Source organism: Rana temporaria, chromosome 3, assembly GCF_905171775.1.
Source record: "Rana temporaria chromosome 3, aRanTem1.1, whole genome shotgun sequence".
Taxonomy (NCBI): domain Eukaryota; kingdom Metazoa; phylum Chordata; class Amphibia; order Anura; family Ranidae; genus Rana; species Rana temporaria.
The window spans coordinates 217,087,148-217,114,563 of NC_053491.1; the positions used below are offsets into that span (position 1 = coordinate 217,087,148).

Sequence of the window (27,416 nt, forward strand, 5' to 3'; positions counted from 1 at the left end):
TTTTACTATCCAAAGTTAAAACAATAAGGGCAGAAGATTGAATAGATGGAAAGATGAAAAAATTACAATTAGCCAGATTCACGTAGATCGGCGTATGTTTAAGCGGGCGTAGCGCAGCTCATTTGCGCTACGCCAACGTAAAATAGAGAGGCAAGGCCAGTATTCACAAAGCACTTGCTCCCTAAGTTACGTTGGCGTATCGAAAATGGCCAGGCGTAACCGTGCCTAATTGAAATTCGGCAGGTAGTGGGCGTGCTACATGTAAAGTAACCGTGACCCCATGTAAATGAAGGGCCGTTGGTACAGCGCATGCATGCTCAGAATCACGTCGCAAATACTCAATGCTTTCGACGTGAACGTAACCTACGCCCAGCCCCATTCACGTACGCTTACACAAACGACGTAAAATAAAACGCCTGTTACGTCGTCCATACCTTGCATGGGCTGCGTCACCTATAGAGGTGTTTTATCTTTACGCCGGCGTATGTCTTACGTAAACGGCGTAGCTTACTGCGACGGGCGTACGTACGTTCGTGAATCGGCGTATCTTGCTCATTTACATATTCAACGCGTAAATCCACGTACACGCCCCTAGCGGCCAGCGTAAATATGCAGCCAAGATACAACGGCGTAGGAGACTTACATCGGTCGTATCTTGGCAACATTGAGGCGTATCTCAGTTTAAGAATGCGCGCAAAGATACGACGACGCTCATTCGGACTTACGACGGTGTATCTACTGATATGCCGTCGTAAGTCTCTGAATCTGGCTAACAGTGTGGTTCGGCCACACCCCCCACTTCCTCCTCAAAGGATTTGACTGACTTCAGCAGCAGCCAATGGCTCCTGTTGCTCTCAGAGTCTACTAAGAAACCAGGAAGAGAGAGCAGTGCTGAAACAGTTGAGCACAGCGCTGGATCGAGAGAGGACTCAAATAAGAGTATGTGGGGGGGAACAATAGTGGGACGTTTTTTTAACTTAATGCAGACAAGGTAAAAACTGTCTTGACTTTAAAAGCACTTTAATAAATACTGTTTTAATTCTACATTTAAATTGCATACATCATGGCTTTGTTTTGACATTTTAGAGATGTGATTTTGTAATTTGTGCTATGTGTTTGGGCAATACATTTTTGGACATTATAGCTATATTTATTTCTTAACAACACAGTTATGTAAATATAGTCATGGCAAACATTACCTGAAAGGATATCAATGCCTGCAAAAAATAGTTCTGCAATAACATCATGTATCTCTGGTTCATCGGGCAAAGGTGGTCCAGCCTGGAGCACTCGTCTATTACTATCTGTCAGGGCTTCAACGATAGCAAGGAACTGGGCGGCATTGTTACCAAACATCTCTACTAGTAGCCGTTCTGTGTTAGTACGGGGCCATGGTAACTAGAATAAAAAAACATATGCACATTGTTATTCTGTTTTGATCTCAACTGTTTAACATAATTTTTTTCTGTATGCCATTTGACTGGTGCCATGTTTTGTTTTTTGTTTTTAAATTTAGCCAACGTCATAAGAGATATTAAAGTGGAGTTTCAGACATTTTTGTGTTCATTAAAAGTCACCAACGACAAAAAGTGTATCTGCTGATTTTTAATAAACACACACTCACCTGTCCCATGATCTAGCGATATGGCCGCCAGCATCACTAGTGTGGGCACCCCGGCTGTGACAGCTTGTGACTTCACAGCTGGGTGTGCACTGCGCATACGCGAATCACGCTCTGTGTCCTGAATGTCCAGGCAATCTGTGACCCAGAAGATTGCAGGGAGGGAGGGGAAGAGGAAAACTTCTGCTTGAGACATCTTGGCGGAAAGAGCGGAAGTGGGAGCTGGGTACCTGTCAAAACTAGTTACCCACCCAAATGTGGCCTGGCAGGGGGTCAGGAGTAGTTAAAGCAGAAGTAAGACTTTTTGGTGGAACTCCGCTTTAATGTGTTTTTAGTAAATACATTATGTTGGTTTCTGCAACAAGTGTGATGCTTGAATGTACCCTGGAGAATGAGTATTTGTCGCTTTACGCATATACCTATATCACTGAGGCTACTGTATTTGTAAGAGGTAATGTTATTACCGTAATTCCCAGTTTGTCAATGAAGTAAAAAAATCCCAGTCTGGTTGACAAAAAAACAAAAAACAAACCTTCCCTTTACCCTGCCAGGGATACGATCGGAATAGTTTTTGTTTGTATGGAACAATGATTAGTGGGAAGACTGCCATTAAACTGTGTGCGTTTTTTTCTGCTATGATGGCAAAAAGTAGAATGGAAAATACACTTGAGCATAACAATAAGTGCCTCTACTTTCATTATATTATATTATATCCTGTGCCTTGATCCCACCCAGGTGGGGGGGCACCAAGCGCAGTCAGTCTATTGCCTCCCCCACTACTCACTGCCAAAACAGATAATCTGTTCTAGCACAGCATCTAGCATGAGGAGGGCTATGTAGTCAAGTTGGGATTTTAATTTCAATTTCTTTCTATATACACACACACAGAAGCAATAAGGTACTGTATATTGGTTCCATGCATCTGTTTGGTACAGTAGGGGTGGCCTGTCATATGTCTGTGGTATGGTCACATTAGACAGCAGCCGAAAAAGGTTAGAATCAGACAAATTTAAAAAACAATCAGCAAGGGTAGAAAGATAAAAAACCCATTTCCCTTATGCTTAATCCCTTATGCTTTATTCTGTTAATTTTTTTGAAAAAATACATCAACTACATCAAATACATCAACGTCCTTTAAAATGTTAGATATTTAAAAAATATCATTCCACAGGCAAGTTACATATTAAAACACATACAAACACAATCATGCAAATCTTTATAGTAGTTGTGTTTGGAAATGTTTTGAGTATAATATAATAATTAAAAAAACAAGCAACACTTCTTGCCTTCTGGAAACAATTCTGCCAATTAGACATAATTATGGATAACATCCTTTACTGTTATGAAATAATCAACATTAGAGACACAGCACTCCGAGAGAAAACACATCCAGATCACATGAATTATTTGTTATTCCGCTGTTGCTTGGAAAGTTGATTGCCTTAAATTATATGGAGATACTTCTTTCATTAATGAGTAAACAATTGCAAAAAAAAAGGCTTTACAATGTAGTTGACCATAGACATAAAATGGAATGGAGTTCCAAGTATGCACGTTTTGAAAACAAATCTTTTGACAGTTCAGAAGTTCATATCTACATTGACAGCAGAGATCCCTTACTACCACTGTTATCTTCACCTTGTCCTTAAGAACTAAAGGCAAAACTCTTTTCATGTTGTATAGAGTAAGGGAGGGTAAAAAGTTTTGTTATATTTCTTTGCCATCTGTGTCCTACTTAAGGGGGGGGGGGGGGTCCTTCACTTCCTGCCCCAAAGTCACAACAGAAAGTGAGAGGAAATCCCTCCGAATTTAGGGAGTTCCATTGGCTCCCTTGACTCTTATTTGGGTTTGACCGACCCATCCAGGACTGCAGGGTGACCTCTTGCCCACTGACTATGGGTCCTGGCATTTAAGGGAAGACTACTCTTTAGGAGGTGTGTGCCCGGGGGACCCTTGAAGTCGTCTTGCTTCAGACTCAAGTCCATGTTTCCCAAAAACACACAGACTCTGGGAACTGGAGGACCCATATACATATTTGGGGTCTCTATGCCCAAACCAGCAATGACTGCTTCAGACTGTGAGACTCAGAGCAGATGTTATTAAAATCAGCTCAAGCAACCTAATGATGGGGGTCTCCTGCTATTGTCTATTTATTAAGGTGTTATGTTTAATAAGTGTGTCTCTCCCATTGTGTGCCTCCTAGGTGTGCATTCCCATTGTTAGGTCACCTATTGTTTCTGTCTGTTGGCTAATTTAGCTAACTCTGGGAGGTTCCTATGATGGGATTAGCTTTGTGCCTTTACCTCGTTATCTAGACCATTGTGTGATGTTTTGAGTAAATATTTTGTTTTATTAATCATGTGGATACTGACCTACTATTGAAGTGACCTACTATAAAACCTGTATTTCTGTTAAATAAAATGGTCCTTCCCTTATCCCAACATCTTGTCTGTGTACGATGCTTGGGGTAGAAGGGCTGGTATTAGCCCTAGGTCTATTGTAACGGTTTGGAGGGCAGGAGGCACTGTTTGGCGAAAGCACCCAAGTGGCAATGCAAAAAAGTTTTAAAAACTAACGTTTAAATTAAATATTTCCTTATATATCATGCCTGGGGGGTGTCATTAGTGTGCCTGCAAAGTAGCGCATCTTTCCCAGGTTTATAACAGTACCACAGCAAATAGACAATATAGATAAAAATACAAAAAATACCAAAAAATTGCGTGAATGTTCCCCTCAAAATCCATACCAGGCCCTTCAGGTCTGGTATGGATAGTAAGGGGAAGCTAGCATCATCAAGATTTAGGAGGAATAGTATAGTCAGCAGAAGGCAGTCTTTAATGGATTCCAGATCCAAAACAAATTCAATTAGTTACATCAACATCAGGTGCTTAATAGCTGCTGATCCAAGGTCGATTTATTTTTATAAATGTGAGCCGATTGGGTTTCCAAGTCTGCTCTTGCCCCTAGATATTTCTGCACCATATAATACAGATGCTGGCGATGGTTGCTTGAACCGATCAGACCTTGGTGCCGAGGACTGAAAAATTGTTTAAAAGCATTGGTCATCCAGCCACCTTCTCCACCGCTCTTCCTCTGACTGAACGAAGCCTCAGCAACATGTTGTCCAGCACCAGGAAATGGTAACCTCCCAGGGTCTGTAAATGCATTACACAAACCTTTCTTTAAGGCCACCTGGGTAGGATGAGTTCTGCAACTATACCCTTGTAATGTGGATCAAGAAGGGTTACCAGCCAGTAATGATCCCTCTCCTTGATACCACGAATCCTAGGGTCCTTTCACAGGCTTTACAGAATCAGGGAGGCCATGCAGCGTAGGTTTGCATAGGCAATCGATTGTGAATCCTCTGGATCACTAAGTATCACATTATCCGTAACTATCTCCTCCCAGCCACGTACAACTCCTTGGGTTTCTGGGGACTTAAAACCATCCCTTGAAGATGGAGTGTTATCCTCCACATCCATGCTGACACAATCCTACTCATCCTCCTCTTCCTGTGTTTGGTGGCCCCACAGAAATGCTATCTGGATAAAGGGGGCCTTGAGAGGAAAGGAAGTCCTCCTCTTCCTCCCACTGTTCTGCCTCAAGTGCCCTGTGCATGATTCCTCAAAGCGTGTGCTCCAGCAGGAAGACTAGAGAGACAGTACAGTGTCACTGATGCATGCATTGTCGCTGCTTACCATCCTTGTGGCCTCCTCAAATGGTGACAGGACAGTGCATGCATTCTTGATCAGTAGCCACTGGCGTGGCAAAAAGAATCCAAGCTCCCCTGACCCTGCCCTGGTGCAATACTCGCACAGGTAGTCATTTATGGCCCTCTGCTGTGTGTGCAGCCGCTGCAGCATTGCCAAACGTTGAGTTCCACCTGGTGGGCATGTCACAAATGAGGCGGTTGGTGTGCAGACTGCATTCCCTTTGAATGTCAGCCAGCTGAGCACTGGCATTGTATGACCGGCGGAAATGACCACAGACTTTTGTGGTCTGCCTCAGGAGATCTTGTAAGCCTGGGTACCTGCTCAGGAACCGCTGCACCACCAAATTCATGGAATATGGGTCAAGTGTCCCTGTGTAACAGCACTGGTGAACGGAGTGAACCACAACTGCAGTTAGCAAGGATTTCAATGCGCTTCTCTATGTGACAACTCAGTATTGGGCCCCAGGAGTCACTCCACACAAACAGGAGTTTGGGGGATCTCTACATCATCTCTCTGTCACATAAAGAAAAGAAAAGCGTTGAGCTACTAAGGATGGACGCATTTCAACATGCGACCAGAACTTAGCGTTTAAAATTATATAATGTACTTTAGAGATCAAGATTCCAATACACCTCTATATGCAAGTGATTATCAGTACAGGACCCCAGGCGTCACTCCACACAAGCAGGAGTTAGGGGGTTCTCTACATCATATCACTATGAGCATATAGGGATGTATTAAGCCACTAAGGGAGTTGGTACAGAAATCCAGAGAGGATAATTTCCTCCATGGGTCATATACACACTGCACGAGTTCGATGCCTCCACTTTAATTACTCATATATGCTTCACCTCTGTTTACTGTAAGAATCTTACAGTAAACAGAGGTGAATCATATATGAGTAATTAAAGCGGAGGCATCAAACTTGTGCAGTGTGTATATGACTCATGGAGGAAATGACCCTCTCTGGATTTCTGTATCCACTTTAACCACTTTTATATCTATTTCTTATCTACTTTTTATGGGTTTTTATTTGCGGGTGCGCGTCTGCCGTCAATTGGAGGCGGGCGAAGCAGTATTTAAATCCGGTTCGTGCATTGGAGAGTCACGCCCTCAGACGAAGTCCGGAAGTGACGAAACACGTCATGGGCATGACTCTCTAGCACTGAAACCGGAAGTGACGTGTGCGTTCCACGGGGAGAGAACCAGGAAATCGTCAGAGGAAGTGTTCCAAGGCGGTCTTCAGGGTCCAGAACCAGTGAGGATATTATGCACACATTTATGCCTGGCTGTTTATCATTTGTGGTACGCATTTATGTATAAGGGGGTATCTGTTTGAGGGTTTAAAAAAATGTATCAAACGATACTGCTCTATATGGATTTTTCTTTTCTATATGCTTGCGGATTGAAAGTGGTAAACTACAGACGGAGATTAAGGAGGTGTATTAAATGCTGATTTTTTTTTCTGCCATCTGGTGAGTGTATCCCCCGAAGGGGACCCCATATCCCCCCACGTGGTGAACATTTTTGGTGATTGGAGCCCTCACACTAGAAGCACACCTTATCTGGTCATTCAACATTAACTGGGATTACAACAAACGTATAGTTTGCAGCGCTGCTGCAGGACTGTGGTCAGACACTGTGCGAGTCTGTTTTCATATTTTCTGCTTATTTCATAAGAGGCAATATAGCTCAGATAATTATAGTTACATAAAGGACGCAATATATCTATCTCAGATAATTATAGTTGCATATAGGAGGTGAATATTGCACAGGTAATAATAGTTGCACATGAGAGGCAAATATAGCTCAGGAAATTTGAGGGTAGCTGACCCTTTAAGGTATTCCTTAGCAAACAGTCCTTAGCACAGCAGTGTATCCCAAATAGTATGTTGATATCCACAAAGCATATTAAGTAACAGCAAATGTATTAGATGGAACATAAGCAGCAGATCTTCCTATAGCACTACAAGTGATACAATAGCTACTTATCCGTTTGCAGGCTTCAGTGTAGGAAAATGGGGATTCCGTGCTGTAGGGTGTTCAGCAAGAAGGCCTCAAAAGGTTGTCCCCCGCAATGGCTCTGTGTGCGGTAGGTGCAACAGCACCAAAGTAGTAGTTGTTGTCTGGAGCGGTGTTGCAGCATGGGGAGCGATGGCACTGGTATCTGCAGCGTGGCCGAGCAACGGCTGACAATAATAGAACGGTGTGCAGGAGGCAAACCGCTCTGTTTAAAGGATAGGGTCAGCTGTAGTGCATAAGCACTAATTCAAAAAGAAGCACCGTTTGCTGCGGCGCACTTCCGCGTTCTACGGTGGAACGCACGGGGCACCATCGACATAATGCGTTCCAGCGTGGAACGCATTATAGGGAGTAACAGGCGCGCGGAGGGCAGAGAGAAGGTTGGTGTCATTGTTGCCTATAACTATTCCTGGTTGAAGCATGGCGTGGCATCAACCACCTCTGAGCCTGCCCCAGTGTGGTTCCTGTCCCCTAGGCAGACCAACTCAAGCACCAGATGGCATCTTTTAGCCTGACTGCTTGCATAGTCCCCTGAACGCTTTCGAAGCACCGCTGGTACAAAATATAAATCTGCAGAAGAGGCCATAGAGGAAGAAGAGGAGGGGGTGGAGAAGAAAGCTGTGGCAGAATCAACACTAGCATTTTGGAGGTGTGGTGGTGGAACAAGCTCCAACAACACTGAACCCTGTTTTGCATCCTACCCAGCTGCCAGCAGAGTTCCCAGTGCGCCGAAAAGGAAAGGCAACGTCCCTGCCCATGCCTGCTGGACCCAGAGTCAGTGGTAATATGAACCTTACTGCTGGTTTCCCTGTCCAATGAGGCCAAAACATTGCCTTCCACATGCCTGTAGAGAGTCAGAAAGGGCTTTTGTGAAAAGAAATGGCGTTTTGGAACCTGCCACTGAGGTACAGCACATTCAAGAAATTCACCAAAGTGGGCAGAGTCTACCACTGGAAAATGCAGCAGTTGCAGTGCTAGCAATTTGGCCAAGCTAGCATTTAGACGCTGATCATGTGGATGGCTGGGACCGAATTTATTTTTACAGTTAAGCAACTGGGGTAGGGAAATTTGCCTGCTAAAATCAATTGGTGGTGTACTGCTAGCAGATTGGCTGAAAGTACTTGGGACACCTACTGTATTGCTATACCTTCATTCCTCTCAGTGCAGGTTTTTGAGGGAACTGGAGGTATAGTAAGGTTGGAGATCCTAGATGAGGAACAAGGAGAAGACCGCCTTTTTCTTTGATGTGGGTCTTTCAAGTGCTATTGACAATGGACTGCATGGCAAGTCATTATATGTCTGGTCAAGCATGTGGTTCCCAAGTGGCTGCTGTTCTGGCCATGCTTGATCCGCTTCAGACATAGGTTGCAAACAGCAATCTGCTGCACACATGTCGAAAAAGGCCCACACCAAGGAACTTATAAAAGTCAGCGGGGGGAGTCAGCAGCGCTCTGCAACTGCAGAGCTCTGCAGAGTGATGCAATAGGATGGCTGCCCTTAAGTTGCCCCCTAGAGGACATCCTGCCTCATTGAAGTTGTGTCTCCTCCTCCCTTTCCTCCACTCTTCTCCTCATCATCCCTTCCCTCCATGTCACTGGAGCAACTTGGCAGTATGCTGCAGCTGGGAAAACATCACTGACAGTTTCTTGTCCTTCTGTGACACCGTAAAAAAGAATTGCTCTAAGTAACCCTGCGCTGCCAGCAAAAAATTGTAGCTGCCAACACAGCAAATTAAAAAAAGCAAAAAGAAATGTAGTGTATAAGTGTAGCGCTCTAAAGATACAATGAATAACCAAATAATTGTATGAAAAAATAGCATGAATAGTGATCACTCACTATATGTATGTACAATACATAGTGATCTCTCACTGTGACAATACTAATATAAATAAAACGAGAAAAAATCCATAGAGGAATGGTGATAAAATAAATAGTCCACCACGTGTCACACGGATGTCTGGAACACAGACTGTGAAGTGATTTGTGAAGTGATCGTAACTTCTTAAATAAAATGTGATGACCCTCCACCGGTAAAATTGCAGGCTTACCAGCACAAGTGGACTCAAAGAAATGTAAATCTCTATGAGTCAAACAGGCATGAATACTGATATAGACAGCTGGAATATCCTTGTGGAAAATAGATCCAAGCACCCGATCATCAACAGAAGCAGGTTCAACCAAATAGGAGGTGAGCAGTGATGACACTTGCACAGACTTGTCCTCAGTGGAAATCAATGATACAGGGAGATGGAGAAGGAGAGAAGAGGCCACATAGCGTAATCTTGTTTTAAAATGATAAAAATGTAATGAGCAATTGCACTTACATGATGATAAAATATGCAGCGCATGTATGTATACAGATAAGGTGGCAGTGGAGTCCTCCCGACGCGTTGTGTTAGTACACTTCGTCTGGGGTGTTACTCCACTGCAGCCCACTCCAATTTATATGAGAGCCCAGCTCACTTTGTCACGCCTGCAATCTGAACGATCACTTCCGGTATTCCGCAAGATGGTGGAGTGGCGTGCGTTCCACACCTCAGTGCGTTGACACCGCTTGCGTTCCAAGGCTCGATATGATGCCGGGAACGTGATAGAGTGAAGAATCTCCACACAGCACAAACAAGCGTCAACCGAGACTTGCTCCAAGGGGAGAAACAGCCGGAAGTATCCTCCTGTGGCACCCCCTCTCCCTAGGCTCACGTTACTTCCTTCCTCAACCTGTGAACCAACATCGGAGCCTTCAATTCACTGCTTATCCTCCAGCAGCATATAACTGACACTGTGGGCGAATAATTCTGGGGACTCCTCCGTGAATGATGGTGGGGCTATGGAAGGAGTGACTGTGGACAAGAAGCAGATGGAATAGGCAGCTTTGGCAGCTGCACTGAAAGGCAACCTACTCTGAGCCTTGGTGACAGAGGATGAGGAGGATGAGAACGGCTTTGTTATCCACTTCACTAACTCTTCTGCATGTTGTGGCTCAATAACACTGCCAGCAGCAGCAAAAAAGGACAAGCGTGGCCCACGGCCAGATGCAGAGGATGCACCATGTCCATGACCACCACTGTTGACTGCAGACACAGAGGCTGCTTGCCCTCTTTTAGTGGCCTGTGAGTGTCTGCTTCTCCTTGGTGGCCTTCCAGACATGATGTATTTTTTGTTTTACAACACTACACTGTATTAGATACTGTGTACACCACCAGAAGTATAGTAGAAACTGTACACACTGTAGTAGATACTGTGTACACCGCCTGAAGTGTATTAGAAATAGTACACCATCGAATTAACTGTAGATATAGGCTACTGAATGAAGAGTATATATATATATATATATATATATATATATATATATATATATATATATATATATATATATATATATATATATATATATATACACACACACACACATATATATATACATATATACACACACACACATATATACACACACACACTAGACTGTATATATATTAATACACCGCCTGAAGTGTATTAGAAACAGTACACCATAGAATGCACTGTAGATATAGGCTACACTGAATGCAGAGTATATTATATATATATATATATATATATATATATATATATATATACACACACACACACACACATATATATATATATATATATATATACACATACATACATACACACACACACATACATACATACATACATACATACATACACACACACACACTAGACTGACTATATATATCAAATACACTGCCACTAACTGAATAACCTGTTTGCTTAATCTAACTCCAGCTATCTCTCTGTCTACACCAACAACACTACACATGTCCACTCTGTAGTGGGGGGCATGGACTTCGTCCCCCTCAGCCATGATTGGCCAAAGGCAACCTACCTATGGACAATTATGGTTCTCTCAGCAGAGAGCGCTGTGATTGGCCAAAGCATGCAAGTCAGGTGCATGCTTGCCAATCATCATACAGCAATGCACTGCAATCTCGCAGTGCATTATGGGGCGTTCCACGGCGCTTACATTTTCTGTGAACGCCCCATAATGTTCGCTGTTCGGCGAACGGGTGAACACCCGATGTTCGAGTCGAACTTATGAACATCAAGCCCATCCCTATCCTATACTCCTGTGGATAATTGGGGGCCAACACAGGTAAAGGCCAACCTTAAAATAAATGGAGCGCGCACCGTACATATGCTAGGAGTTAGTTTAGGATGTGGTTTTGGCGTTGGCCCACTTGCTGCATTAGTCATTGGCTCATGAGTGCAAGATAAGAAGTACAGTCTTGCAATGCTACATCCCAGATTTACCTTTTCTGCATCCTTTAGATTGTTCTTTAGTTTTGGGCGAAGAATTTCTTTTGGTTTTCTTCTGGACTCAAACACAGCTCTTTTGAAGATCATCACTGCCATCTGATGAAAAATAATCATTTGATTATTATATATGAACTTACTTGTGTATATACAATTTGTTAATCATATTTAGATTATACTTTCAAATTTCAAGCCAAGTCTGTCACATTATTAGGCTTCCCAAAAACAAGCAGATGAGTCACCGACAGCAGGTGGTCATACGACATCTGCCTGTCCTCAAACGCATTGCTGCTCTACTGGGAACTGCCACAATGTTCTAGGCCAATAACCATTATCTGTATTTTGACCACGGGAAGGGCTCATTATCACCCTTAGGGAAGACCTACATATCCTAATTCCTGACTAAATGTCACAAGTGATACTGTAACTTAGTCATTTGCAGCGGAGTCTAAACCTACACCCTGCTGGGCACCATGCATCCGTAATAAGAGTGTTTTAACAAAATAGGTTTGGGAATTTGTTCGTTTTAAAAAAGTTTTAGTGGTGAACTACGCTGCTATTTCGAATATGAGAAATGATTAGCACAAAATACAAAACATATATTCTTTAAACTTGTATTTGTGTTTTTCATGATTGATTATACCACTTTAATATAAGAGATTACATATTTTGTTTGTTCTAATGGTTTATAAGATGGAACATTTTTGTTTACATATTTTTAATCAAGAAAGAAAAGTATTAATTAGATATACCAGCAAACAATTACTAACACAGCAAAATAATTTATAAAGCTGCACTCAGTTTTTTCCCTAAACTTTTTGCATATAATCTTCTAAATTTTTTTGAGAAATGTTACATATTTGCCAACATGTTTTTATTTTTTTTAAATACAGAGTATCAAAGTGTGCAGATCCCTGCTGCTATTCAAGTCAAGCTAGCCATAGAGGAATCAAAATTCAACAAGTTCAAATCAATCAAATCAAATTAAAATAAAAACTGTAGACAGCAGAAGATGAATTTAGAATATGTCACTAGTAATACTTACTATCCCACTGCCTTCGCTGTCTAAAAGAGGTACAGCTGCCTGAAAAATCTTCCATCTATTGATCCCTACATCAGTGGAGGACATAGCAGAGATGAAGGGGCCAGTGGAAGGAACCACAGTATGTGACAATATCTGAAACACCCAGGAGCAGCGTTTTTTTCTCAGAAAATGGGTGTAGGAACTCAACCACAACCCCCCAAAAAAACTCCTCCCAGGGGTGCGCTACGTACAGAGTTCTGGTGTGCGCTTGCTACATATTACAGCTTTTAGGGATGTGCTACATGCAGAGGTCAGGGCTGTGATATGTACATAGTGCAGAGTTTGGGCATTTGATACATACAGAGTGCACAGTTTATGGGTGCACTACACACAGAGTACAGAGATCAGGCTTCTTCCACAGCTTCCCCTTCACTTCACCCATATCCCCCCCTTAAAAGCTCCACCATGTTCCACATATCTTACTTTTGTTGCTGTATTAAGCTGAAGCACACTGTCATGGATATGCAATAAAGTCTGGCAGCTTACCTGTCTCATGTGTTCATTAGAGGCCTGACCCTCTTTCTGGCTGTCTTTTATCACATTCCTCCCTGTATGGCTCCACCCCAGGCCATCCCAGGAAGCCTATATTAACCACTGCACTGCTAGTCTGCTTTGCTGTTCAACCTTTGTTTGTAGCTTGTTCCTGTCTGCAGTGTGTTACGTTTACCTTCCTGTGTACCGACCTTGGCTCGTCTCTGACTTCTCCTGTTTGCCCGTTTTCCCTGACCCTTGGCCTATTCCTTGTCTACCCTTGTCTGCCTGTTGCCACGACCTTGGCTTACCCATCACTATTGTCCTGGTTGCTGCTTCCCCTTTCTTCCTGCGGAGCGTGACATTGGGGACCCCAGGGGTCGCGACCTGGATCCAGCTGCGGCGAAGGCCATGCTCACCACCAGAGGCTCTGGTGAACACAAAGCTGGGTCTAAAGCCCTGTACACACGGCCGGTCCAAACCGATGAAAACGGACTGAAGGACCTTTTCATCGGTCCAAACCGATCGTGTGTGGGCCCCATCGGTCAGTTATCCTTCGGTCAAAAATGTTAGAACTTGCTTTAAAATTGAACCGATGGACACCTAACCAATAGGTCAAAACCGATGGTTAGTATGCAAAAGCATCAGTTAAAAACCCGCGCATGCTCAGAATCAAGTCGACGCATGCTTGGAAGCATTGAACTTCATTTTTCTCTGCACGTCGTTGTGTTTTACGTCACCGCGTTGGACTCGATTGATTTTTTAACTGATGGTGTGTAGGCACATCAGACCATCAGTCAGCTTCATCGGTTAACCAATGACAACGGTCCTTCGAACCGTTCTCATCGGATGGACCGACCGTGTGTACGCGGCCTTAGACTACGCACCCTGGGGAATATTGGGCTCACGCTTCCTCTCTGATCGCAGCAGTCGGCCATAGGGTTCACTACCCTGTGGTGCATCCCTGACCCCAACGGGGTGCACTTGTCACCTGGCCACAGGTGAACTGACACACACAGTCGGCTCTAGTACCTCTCTGCTTACTGTAGGTGACGCCTTCTCTCTCACTTGCAGGGAGATCATCTAGTGGTGGTGTCGGCATCTGCAATGAACCCTGGGCACCTGCATCTCTCTTGTTTCCATCCTGCCCTCAGTGGGAGCTGCTGAGGAGATCAGATCTGTAGGAGCCAAGCTATTACTAGTAAACACAGAAGCCGGACTTCTGTGTTTACCAGTGATAGTGGTGAGCAGGGAGCAGAGGACCTGAGTCAGAGGTGTTGGAACTGAGTTCCACCAAGTTCCAGCTGAAATAAAGCCTGCCCAGAAGTGTTGGCTGCAGAAAATTATTCAGCAACATATGTGTTCGGGTTTAAAGGGATGAGGTGGCAACCCTACACTGGGCACCGGTGGCAACACAAAGGGGGTTATTTACGAAAGGTAAATCCACTTTGCACTACAAGTGCAAACTTGCACTAAAAATGCACTTGGAAGTGCATTCGCTGTAAATCTGGGGGGTAGATCTGAAATGAGGGGAAGCTCTGTTGATTTTATTATTCAATCATGTACAAACTAAAATGCTGTTTTTTATTTTCCTTGCATGTCCCCCTCAGATCTACAAGGAGTGCACTTTGCACTTGTAGTTTGCACTTGTACTGTAAAGTGGATTTGCCTTTAGTAAATAACCTCCTATTTCCACTAAAATCTTGTGTGTTTTTAACCTACAGTAGGGTTTAAAGTTGAACTAAACTAACTGATTTAATGGTTTCCCAAAACCGTTAAAGGCAAGTCTTGAATGGTTACTGTTAAAGTTACTAATGTGTTTTTGTTAGCTCTCAACTATCAAGCCATCAAAAGGGCTGATGTCAAACCAGACCACATGTGTAACACCATGAAACCTGCAGATCAAACAGAGGTTAAGCAGGCTACAAACAGAGTACTTTTCTGTAAAGGATAGGAGGGTTTCTTTCTGTCTTAAATAGGGAGTAGACACGTTTTTTGGGGGGTTTTACCGCATACTAGTACATTATATGAAACTTACCTGCAAAGCAAGCCCTCATTGTCACGGCTGGAGGCTGCATCCATCTTTGCCCGTCTTCCTTCCAGGTCCACAGACTCCGGCTGTGTGTCTGCCTGGAGCTGCGTGACATCACTCCCATGCAGGAGCGTGGGAGCTGCTGGTCACAGCACAGAACTCTGCAGAGATTGCACAGGTTGCCATTCCTTTAGAGCACATGCGCCGATGATGTCACTGGCAGCGTATACAGTAAATATCTCTTAAACTGTGCAAGTTTAAGAGCTATTTACAGTACTTATAGGTAAGCCTTATTAATATAGGTACAAACAATACAGGGAGGTTTACTTCCTCTTTAAATGCTGAGTGCGTTTCTGGCAATCAACAAATATATTTTTGTATGTGTAAGGTCTTTAGAATATTTTTTTTAAATATACTGCTCTGCGACAAGTCCAAAAGATAGCAGCCAGCACAGCTTATAGACAAAAAAGCGAAATAGTGGAGTGGAAAAATGCAGCTCTGCACTTTTCCATGCCACTATTGTGCAAGGTCTTTAGAAGAATAAAACATAGGGAAATGTACAAGGCACTCTTAAGGTGGTGCTAAAAATACAGAAGTCATAAAGCAGTGCCCAATTTTTCAATGATGGCGAAAGACGAAGTGGCTGGAGAGTACTGGAGAGGTGATAATTACTTGGTCAAGAGTGTACTTTTTACAGACATTTTGCCCTAAAAACAAACCCAAAAACAAACATTTAATCACCTCAATACCGGGCACTTTCGCCCCTTACCTGCCCACGGCAATTTCAATCTTTTAGTGCTGTCGCACTTTGAATGTTAATTACTCAGTCATGCAAACTCTGTACCCAAATAGAATTTTTCTTAGACAGATAAAGCCTTTTTTTGGTGGAATTTAAGACCCCTTTCACACTGGGGCGCTTTTCAGGTGCGCCGCTAGTGGGCAAAAAAAAAGTACGCCGCTAGCGGCCAAAAGGCGCCGCTGTAACAACAGTAAATCTTCACTAAAGTCAGCGGCGCTTTACCGCTAACCCCAGCACTTCCCCAGTGTGAGAGTACCCTAAACTAAAAAAGAAGTAAAGGAAAAACAGAACATTCCATAGCTCAACTCAACCAGCCAGTCTGTCAACCGACCAAAGTAACCTGCCCAACAGTCTGCGTTAAAAACAGGGATTTAGTTAGCACATATTTTCAAATGCATGCGTAAGCTGCAAGATCACTTCATGGCACCCTGTGTATGTTTGCAGTCCTAAATGCTACTGAATTTAGGAGCGTCTCCACAATGGAAGCACATGCATTAAATGGATAGATGAGGGTCAGGTGGGCCTGGAGACAGCCCAATCCCCCTTAAAGGAACAGGAGCACACTGGACACCCAGCACAGTGGCAGTGAAGGTGCCCAGTGTGTCCCCGGACCATATTTACACCAGTAGCAAACAAATTCAGTAGCGTTTATGACTGCAAGCATACACAGGGTGCCGTGAAGATGCCTTGCAGCTTATGCATGCGTTTGCAAATGCATGCTTACTAAAACCCTGTTTTTAACGCAGCTAGTTGGACAGATTAATTTGGTCGGTTGGCAGACTGGTTGGTGAGTTGAGCTATGGAATGTTCTGTTTTTGTCTTTCATGCGTTTGCCCTTCCATGTGCTCCTTGCTGTGAAGGCCAGTTATATGTGGGGGCAGGGGCCATTTGTTTGTTACTGGTGTAAATATGGTCCGTGGACACACTGGGCACCTTCGCTGCCACTGTGCTACGTGCTGGGTTTCCAGTGTGCTCCTGTTCCTTTAAGTTGGATTGGGCTGCCTCCAGGCCCATCTGCCCCTCATCTATCCATTTAATGCATTTGCTTCCATTGTGGAGACACTCATAAATTCATTAGCGTTTAGGACTGCAAGCATACACAGGGGGCCGTAGCTTATGCATGCATTTGAAAATGCGTGCTAAATAAACCCGTTTTTAACGCAGACTGTTGGACAGGTTAATTTGGTCCATTGGCAGACTGGTTGGTGAGTTGAGCTATGGAATGTTCTGTTTTTGTCTTTCATGCATTTGCCCTTCCATGTGCTCCTTGCTGTGAAGGCCAGTTATAGGTGGGGGCAGGGGGCAATTGTTTGTTACTGCCACTTTTCCTTGACAGCTTGGTCTGTTATAAGAAGTTGAAAAATAACAGGCTTGCTGGCCACATCAACAGGGGAAAATAAGAAAGAAAGCATGTCTTGGGTTTAATACTGCTTTTAGTTACATGGTATTCAATGAACTTTTCTTTTTACTTATTTTTTTGTGAAATTCAATATGATAAGTTGCTACATGGCAACACAGACAGTTCTTATTTTACACAATTTAAAAATGAGGCTCAGATACCAGAGCCTTCATGCTGCTTATGAAAGATGGAGAGGGCTTCCTCATTCTTCTCAAAATAAGGTACGCGAAACCTTTTAAGTGTCCTATCATGACCTAGGAGGTGAATGGAGATTTGGGACACAGGCAACTCAGATGTTTTTCATTGATTTTTAACTCCAGCTTTGTAGCCTAAAGCTCAATAATATCCTCCAATTAAGCCTAAAATAGGCTTACCAGCAACATCTGCCATTTATTTCTTTGTTGAAGTTTGATTCTTGTGGGAAATTAACCGATCAAATCATCTTTTCCATATTGATTTAAACATTTATTCACAAATATAAATAAGCTTTTTTTTCATTAGGAAACTTGCCATTTATATAACTGAACCTTATACTACAAACATTTATATATAGGCCCTAGGCCTGAAAGAGAACTTAAAACGGAGATGTGAAAATGGCAGATGACCTTTTCCATGCAAGAAAAACAGTAACCGCAAATTTCAGTACAAGATTATAGAAATTTATAAAAGAAGCCCCACAGTAAGTATTACAAAAATGCATTGCATGACTCACGGACTCACGTGTATGTGAATATCTTATTGAGATTGTAACTCATGCCTTGAACCAGTTAATGCAATACTTTTTAAGCAACACAAAATGCTTGTTTACCTTAAGAGTCGACTCTTTAAAAGCTTTCTTTGCTCCTTCATTGTAGGAAGAATCACTCATGTTTTCAAGCTGACTAAGCTCACTTATCTTACTGAGAGCACGACGAGCAAACACCTAAAAAGAAATACAAATATCAAATACAACATTTTGCAATAATCCTCAATGGTATAAAAAGAAACAATGCACCATCAAACAAACATTAATTATGACATAATCTTCTGTAAACAAGGAAGGCCACAGGCCACTTGGTGACTTAAAAGATATTTGTTTTTACTTCATTTATTGTAAAATTATTGAATAGAAATGGAATATATTTATTTGTAAAATAAGTTTGTGTTGTACATGTTCACTACACGTATCATACGGTAAATGGAATGCTGCATTGGGTAAAGATATATTATTTTAGCTTTGGAATATCTAGTAAGTGCTAAGAAAATCTAACAACTTTAAGTGACGCCGGAATGTTTAAAAATCTCATGGTCTGTGAACTTGCTCGAGGGAACATTATAAATAATGCAAGGTAAGTTTAGCAGCCAAAACATTGATTCTCACTAACAAGATGAAGCGACGTTAAGAGTCCTAAAACTCAACTCCAAACAAAAAAGTTAACGTTTATAATAGAATGAGAAAGAGTTAGAACCACACTTGGGTTTCAATTGCTATGTCTCAGCAGCAATGATTTGCCATCACTTCCTTTTTCAGTGAAACCTGTAAACAGGACAAAGTGAAGTAAAACCTGTGCAAGAGAGAAACAGACATCAAAAGTTGACAGATATTGCATTCGTTCTTTTTTTTAGCTGACTTTAAGTTACGGAAGGAAAAAATAAAAGATAGGGATAATGTTACATTCAATATGGCAATTATTATGAACTATAATTTACAACATAAGAAAGTAGAGAACATAATAAAAAAAAAAAAAAAAAAAAACATTGGTAATTCAAGCAGATAGATATTGGGGAAAAATTATCCCGGATAAACCAATATGTATCTATTGAAAAACACCAAACCCGGGGATTCAAATTGATTAAAAATGTTGTAGACCCTCCTAAAGAGAGACATTTTTGTTTTTTTAAGGTAAATATTATAGCTGTACTGTACCAGGGTGAATAATATTGATAATAAAAGGTGGAGAATGTTTACATCAAAAAAAGCCAATAGAGAATACATTATTAAAGAATATATTAGCTTCCACACAGAGGGGGTTGTGTACTGTATAAAGTATATAGGATGCACTAAAGGACCATTAAACAAGAGGATAAAAGAACATATATATATATAATATCACTATAGGTTACAAAAAAGCATTATTTATCAAGGCACTTTTCATTATATCATTATAAGAATGTTTCAGGTTTACCATTTCAGTGTGTTGAAAAGGTTAAACTACATTGGCGGGGGAATAATAAAAAGTAAAACAATTAAGTCAGAAGGAATCCAGGTGGATATTCAAAATAAAAACATTAGAGCCCAAAGGGTTAAGTGTTGAGCTAGATCTAAATTAATGACTTTTTAACGGTATGTGTAGTATTAAAATTTGAACACTAGGTGGTGTTTATGTACATTTTAACAGGGGTTAAATATCAAAAAATAGTGGATAAAGGTTTATGTTATTGCAAGTTTATTTTTTATTAAATATAGTAGTTTGGTTTTATTCTGGAGATTTGTAGTGGGATATACATAGTTCTAAGTCGTTTTAAATAGATGTATATTGGTCTGTGAGTAAGGATATCTCACCATGGCAGCCAGTATACAAGCAGTGGTGTTTTAAACCAGAATCTAACACTGTCATCCGATCTTTTGAGAAAGTCATGTGTCTATGATAAAGGCGTCAGAGCAGGGACAGTGATGTCATTAAAGTTGTCTATATGGTATAAACAGTGCAGTGCAAAAAAATCAAACTAAAATAAATAAATAAAATAAATATATATTCATAAGTTTATAGAAAAACATGTGAAAAGAAAAGAAAAAAAGTGTCCATGTGAATGAAAGTCCATATAATGATAAATCCAAAGATCCAACTCAGAAGAATCCAGATAAGGTGTAGGTGAAGAAATGGCACCAAAAGATATCCACCACCAGTATAAGATGGCCTCTCACCTTACAACTTCGACCCTGCCGGGTCATAAAGCATATCAATGTGAACCAAGGGTCAGATTAAAACCTCCATAGGAAACGAATGGCTGTAGATGGCACGACAGATCCTAACCAGATCACTAACCAGATCACTTTCCAGCAATATTACCAACATGTAATAGGGAAGAAACAAGAGGAGATCTAGTGCCCTCTGGTAAACTTCATTTAATAGGACAAAGTAAGCAAAAGATACACTCACATGTTTAGACACTCTATACGCCGAGTGTCAGCTGTAACAGCGTGTAAGGCATAAACAGTCTGCGGCGATCGTGGGTGACGTCCTGCGTGGCTCCTCCCCCCCCATCCCGTGGCATAACGCGTACAGGGGGGAGAAGCCATGCAGGACGTCACCCACGATCGCCGCAGACTGTTTATGCCTTACACGCTGTTACAGCTGACACTCGGCGTATAGAGTGTCTAAACATGTGAGTGTATCTTTTGCTTACTTTGTCCTATTAAATGAAGTTTACCAGAGAGCACTAGCACCTCTTGTTTCTTCCCTATTACATGTTGGTAATATTGCTGGAAAAGTGATCTGGTTAGGATCCGTGGTGCCATCTACAGCCATTCGTTTCCTATGGAGGTTTTAATCTGACCCTTGGTTCACATTAATATGCTTTATGGACCCGGCAGGGTCAAAGTTGTAAGGTGAGAGGCCATCTTATACTGGTGGTGGATATCTTTTGGTGTAATTTCTTCACCTACACCTTATCTGGATTCTTCTGAGTTGGATCTCTGGATTTATCATCATATGGACTTTCATTCTTATGGACACTTTTTCTTTTCACATGTTCTTCTATGAACTTATGAATATATATTTATTTTATATATTTATTTATTTATTTTAGTTAGATTTTTTCACCTTTTGCGCTGCACTGTTTATACCATATAGTCTACTTGGGATTTTTTTATGAATTTGTCCTTAGTGCTGGCTTGCATATACATTTTGCAATTAATTTATTTATTTTTCCAGCGTTGAATACTTTCTATTATTAATGTCATTAAAGCGGGGGTTCACCCAAAAATACATTTTTATCATTACATTCAGCCGAGTTGTCCTACTGACAATCGGCTGGGTTTTTTTTGTTCGTACATACCGTAGTTCACCGCCGCTTCCGGGTATGTCTTCTCCGGGACTGGGCGTTCCTATCTGATTGGCAGGCTTGCGACCGGCGCATACTACGCGTCACGAGTTGCCAAAAGAAGCCGAATGTCGGTGCCTGCGCACCGACGTTCCGCTTCTTTTGGCAACTCGTGGCGCTTAGTATGCGACGGTCGGAAGCCTGTCAATCAGATAGGAACGCCCAGTCCCGCAGAAGACATACCCGGAAGCGGCGGTGAAATACGGTATGTACGGGGGAAAAAACAGCCGATTGTCATTAGGACAACTCGGCTGAATGTAATGTTAAAAAATAATTTTTTTGGGTGAACCTCCACTTTAAGTTGTACCAAAAGTGAGCAGGCACCAGGTCGAGAGGTGCTGCTCACAACAGTGGTCAGTCCTTAAGGTGATATACACATTGGGGGTTATTTACGAAAGGCAAATCCACTTTGCACTACAAGTGCAAACTACAAGTGCACTTGAATTTGTACTGAAAGTGCCCTTGGAAGTGCAGTCGCTGTAAATCTGAGGAGTAGGTCTGAAATGAGGGGAAGCTCTGCCGATTTTATCTTCCAATCATGTGAAAGCTAAAAGGCTGTTTTTTTATTTTCCCCCTCAGATCTACAGAGACTGCACTTCCAGTGCAATTTCAAGTGCACATTGTGTGATGGACGTGCTAAAATGAAAATTTTATTTTATGTTATGATTAGAATCACTGAAATATTTCTCTTTCTATATTCCTTATACTGTTTATTTGTTTTTATACGCATTATGCATATGTATGTATGGGAATGATCAATACTGCTTGTTTTCCTTGATAAGATTTGTCAGATATGTTTTTTTAAGTATATGTCAACTTGGATGGATATACAAAAGGGATAAAGGAAAGTTCATCTTCCATTTTCTCCTTCTGCTTCTCATCTTTCAAATGTGTGCTCCGGCCCATCCCCCCCACTGCATTTCTAGAAGCCTTTTATTCCAAAACCGCCTTCTCGTTCCTTGCTCTGTATGGAAGAGGAAAACGACCCCTTCCCCCCCTGTGTGAAGCTTGTGGAGGAAACTTGCTGAGCTGACAATGAACTTTTTATGACACGTGGATTTTCAAGAATAACATGGAATAGAAAACCATCCCTTATATGAACTGACCAATGAGAAGCTTCATGCCAAGGGCAAGCCACACAGGGGAGGAGGGTAGAGTGGGTGTGTCTGTATGATGTGAACCAATCAATGCATGTTTTGTGATTCTATGCTTTTAATAAAACTGTGGGGGCCATAGCTCAGGCCCTCTCTTGGCTGTTGACCGTTGGAAGGTGAGCATGTGAAATCTTTTTGTCTTTAGATTGCACATATTTCACCATAGTAATTTGAATCAGGCGGCAGAGATGGGTTAGCCCTGAGATTGTTAGGAAATCAATTAATTAGTCCACATCAATTGCACTTGTAGTGTAGTGCAAAGTGGATTTGCCTTTCATAAATAACCCCCCATTGTTTGTAAAAGTGCACTATTTTGGTGCACCACAAATAAAGCTAAATCTGGTGGATCTGTGTTTGATGAATATTGGTGCAATTACTAATTTAAAGGGGAAGAGCCCCTAAACTATACATTAGAAGGAGAAAGAGAGAAGAATCCCAAGGTCATAGAGTGGTATCTGAGATCCCTTAAAGGGCAAAGCGTACATTTAACCTATAGATTTTTCTAAGTCAAATAAAGAGGTGATCAGTTTGTGAACACAGAGGGTGAAGCACAAGAGTATTATTTGAAGCACATGAGCACTTTCATCTAAGAGCACTGGAGTTGGACTTTTTATTAATTGTTATTCATAAACTTGCACAATTAAGTCTCAGTTGACATTAAAGTAATTTTGGTTGATTATTAAAGAAGTATAAATTGGTATTTGTGGTGATTTTAAGAATTATGATGCATTTATGGTGATATATATTTATTTATTGAAATTTATTTTCAGCAAATATTTTCATAGCATATTTATTGATATTCACAGTAGCGCTGCATTTTTAATTATGACTTTCCAGTGAAGTGTGAAAACACGTTAGTGCAAGCGGGCTGCTGATATATATGACTGCAATTGTAATTTGCACTGTATATCGTTGTAGTAATTATTGAGGTCATCTGCAGTAGTGGGTAGACTTTGTAGAGCAAGAACATTTAACACAAATATGTATCCTATTGTCTCTGGAGAAGAGGAGGGACAGCAAGAGGAGATCCTTGGAATCAGGGGAAACTGTAATCAATAAATACAAAAATTCAATATCCACTCCTGGCAGGCAGACATTCCAACCTTCACAGAGGAGTAAGGGGTTCAGCAGTTTATATCTGCAGTTATTTTGGCGAGAGATAGACTCATACCGCTTAAATTTCTTCATAGGGCTTACAATAGCCCGCAGAACCTCTCCCGGATCTACCCTACACAATTCGAGACATGTCTAAAATGTCAACAGGCAGTGGGGATGTATTTTCAAGTAATATGGAAGTGTCCTCTTATTCAAGACTTCTTGAAGGCAGGAGTACTGGAGATTAACACACTTAGCGATTTCTCTATGGGGCTGGATCCAAGGACACTTTTATTGGGAATTTGTGACTCAGTGGCTCAATCTACTGTGACAGTAGAAAATGCTGTCACAGTAAAATTGGTAGTTTGGGGGGACACGGGGTGTGCACATCTGCTTGGTGCAAGACTACAGAGCATAGATGTGGACTCGAGAAAATGGCTTTCGCAGCTTTCTCCAGGTGTTGGTATTCCGGCATGGGGCTTTGTAGTTTGGAGATTCCATAGTGTCTTGGGTGGGATGGGATCTCCATCCATGTGTCCAGATTTTGTAGATGAACAGCAGGGTGTGTGCTTAGGTGAGCACAGCCCTTATAATGAGAGTATGGGAATACCTATTGGCTCCCAGGAGACTGCTCCACTTCCAAGAGAGACAAGAGGTCTCCAGGAGTCAGAGGGGCTGCAGGAGGTAGCCAGAACATGTATGACTGCAAGAGGAAGTACATGTCCTTAGGACTAAGGCCAGAGCGGATCTGTGTGCGCTAAAGTGAAGCCGCCAACATTGAAGAATCCTGTAGTTTGTGCGACCAGGATAACGAGCAGAAGTACTGCTACAGAGAGCCATCTCGGCTAGCATTTTCCATTGTGTGTATTTGCTGGAGAAGAATCGCTGCGTGGGAAACCTTTATGTTACAGACTTTTATTTGCCTTTTTAATAAAATCGGGCTACCATGCCCTAAAATATAGTTCCTGACTGTCTTGGATCACTGACAAAAGCATCTACCACGAGAGCTAATGATTCCCCATGTTACACTACCCAAAAAATCTTTTTGTGTTCTATATCTGTTTCTATGCTAGAAAGGCCATTCTTAAGAACTGAAAGCAATCTGATCCTCATATGATCATTTAGTGACATTTACTAATGGATTCAGTATTGCCCCTTTAAAGGCTTACCTACAGTGGTCATAAGTGCCCCCAAAAGTTTGAGAAACTCTGCGTGGGTGATGGCCAGATACCTGAATCTTTAACTCACTTCTATGGTAACTAAATAGGTCGAGTTGAGTAGTCTTAACCTCCTTGCCGGTATTCCCGAGTGTTGCTCGGGGTTAAAATTCAGTACCATTAGCAGTAACCCCGATCCACACTCAGGATTGCATCGCTGGATCTTGGAAGAGGTTACTTACCTTGTCCCCAGGATCCCGCGATGTACCCCCACTGTGTACGGTGGCCAGATTTTCAGCCCGATGCACTGTGTGCCCTGGCTTCCATTCCCTGCGAGCGCTGCGATGCAAGGGGTTGGAACCGGCAGCAAATTCAAATAGCATAAAACACAACATACACGATACATTGTAATCCTATTGAATTACATTACTAGATAAAAAACATTTACCTTTAGCTTTCTTCAGTGCCCTTGCCTGCAGTTTTGCTGTACTCTCTGTCTGAAAACTGCAGAACGAACATGGCATCAAAAAAGCACGCCTCTACGCCTGCACGCCTCTACGCCTGCACACCACTGTGGTCCCTAGCACATCACCCCACATCAAATTGAATTAGCCCAAGTCCACCATTCAGGACTTGTGAGCAGCAACGCCGCGCCAAGGCTCCAATTATGTTGCTGGACTGTCATACACCATTCACACGGACCTGGGGATCACTTCTCCCTGGTCCTGGGGATTCCTTCTCCACCACAACCGAGGGTGACACCCCTTTTCTGGCAGAAATGTCACCCCCACATTCATACATCAGTCACACTTTAGCCTGCCTGGGCTACAAAAAATTATAAGAACTCATAACATGAGTAAAATAACAAAGAAACATAAAACACTCATAACCTGAGTAAAAAAAAAAAAAAAAAAACTACCAGCGCTGCCGTGCCCCACGCCTGCGGCAGCCACGCCCCCCCGGCTACTCAGGGGAGACTCATGGGGGGGGAATCAGGAGAAGGAGGAGCATCCCCTGGTCTCTGCCCACCTGGCGGCCTGCCCTCCAACGCCAGGGCGATGCAGGTGAGGACCACATTGGTGTCCTCCTGCAGCCTCACCACCGCCTGGATGGCTGCCGTGTTGGCCCGGACAGCCTTGGTCAGGGCACGCACCTCCTGACCCACGCCTGCTGTGGTGGTCTGCAGGTCAGTCATGCAGGTTATCACAGCCGAGGAGTTGCATGCCACATCCTGCACAGACTCCTTTATGGAGGCCATGCTGTCTGACATGCACTCCATACACTGGGCAACCTGACCCAGATGGCGGGTCTGGCGGGCCTGGTCCCTCCGCAGGTTTTCAGGCAGAACTTCTGCCACCCCCCTTGTCTTCCTGGTGGCCTTCCTGGCTCCTGATGTGGCTTGGGGCCTAGGAGTAGGGGAGACCCTTAGGGTGGAAGCCCTGTTGGGGGAGGAGCGGGAGGGGCTACCCCTGATGGAGGCCTGACTGGTGCCAGGCATAGGGAAAGCCTCCTCCAAATGGAGAAGGACCTCATTGGCACTCAGCACCTCCTCCTCCTCAACCTCCTCCTGAGGAGAGCTGTGGCCACTCCCCTCCACAGATGACTCCTGACTTGCCTGGGGGTCTGCCTCAGACTCATGTCCGGGGGAGGCTGTGGACTGGCCAGATGGCCCAGCACCCTCCTGCACATCTGTGGATGACACAAATCATTCACATGTTGGAGGATCCACACACTTGTCACATGTTCCCTCCCCCCCCCCCACACACATGCTACACACCAGATAGGAAATAAAACACACTTACCTGTCCTCAAGGCCTCCTCAATGGAGTCAAATCCAGGAACTCCCTCCACTTGATGCCTGTGGAGGCACTGGGCAACCACCCGCTCCTCAGCACTGAGCCTGAGAGTGGTTGATGGTCCCCCTCCAGTGCCCCTGGCATGAGTAGTCATCTTGGCTAGCTTAGCTCGAACGATGCGCCTGAGATCATTGATCTTCTTTAAGATCTCATTGGGGGTCCTGGCCCCACTCCCCAATGCATTGACATTGTCTGCTATCAGTTGCAGGATCTCCCTCCTCCTGGCCGCGGTGGTGTTGGCACTCTCTGGCCCATGGAGGTACCTATCATATTGGGTCATGGCCCTGACAATAATAGCCCTCTCCTTTTTACGAGCTTGCTGACATGGCTCCAAAAAACACACACCGACAAACGCCTACAAACACCTACAAACAACAGAACAAAAGCACCTTGCTTCAGGGGGGGAAAAAAGACGATGTACTTTTGCCTTGGACGGGCGCATGTTTGGGCGTATTTATGCCCTGGGCGTATCTCACTAATTACGCCGGGCCTAGTTCCTATGTCACCGATTACGCCGGGGGATGAGTTCTGAGCATGCACAGAGAGGCGCTCAACATAGTCAGCGTCATTGCGCATGCGCCGTCCGTTCGGCCCTTCATTTGCATGGGGTCACGGCTCATTTCAATGGAAC

At 43.0% G+C, this 27,416-nt stretch overlaps 1 protein-coding gene across 1 annotated transcript in view; it reads right to left on the bottom strand.

Moving 5' to 3' along the window:
• Positions 1-27,416, bottom strand: part of CFAP54 (cilia and flagella associated protein 54) — a 533,435-nt gene that overhangs the window by 460,409 nt on the left and 45,610 nt on the right. The window contains exons 7-9 of the mRNA XM_040344233.1: positions 18,249-18,362; positions 11,653-11,754; positions 1,200-1,398 (exon numbers count right to left, since the gene is read on the bottom strand). Of these exons, the coding sequence (XP_040200167.1) occupies positions 1,200-1,398; positions 11,653-11,754; positions 18,249-18,362 (415 nt within the window). The remainder of the gene's footprint in view (positions 1-1,199; positions 1,399-11,652; positions 11,755-18,248; positions 18,363-27,416) is intronic.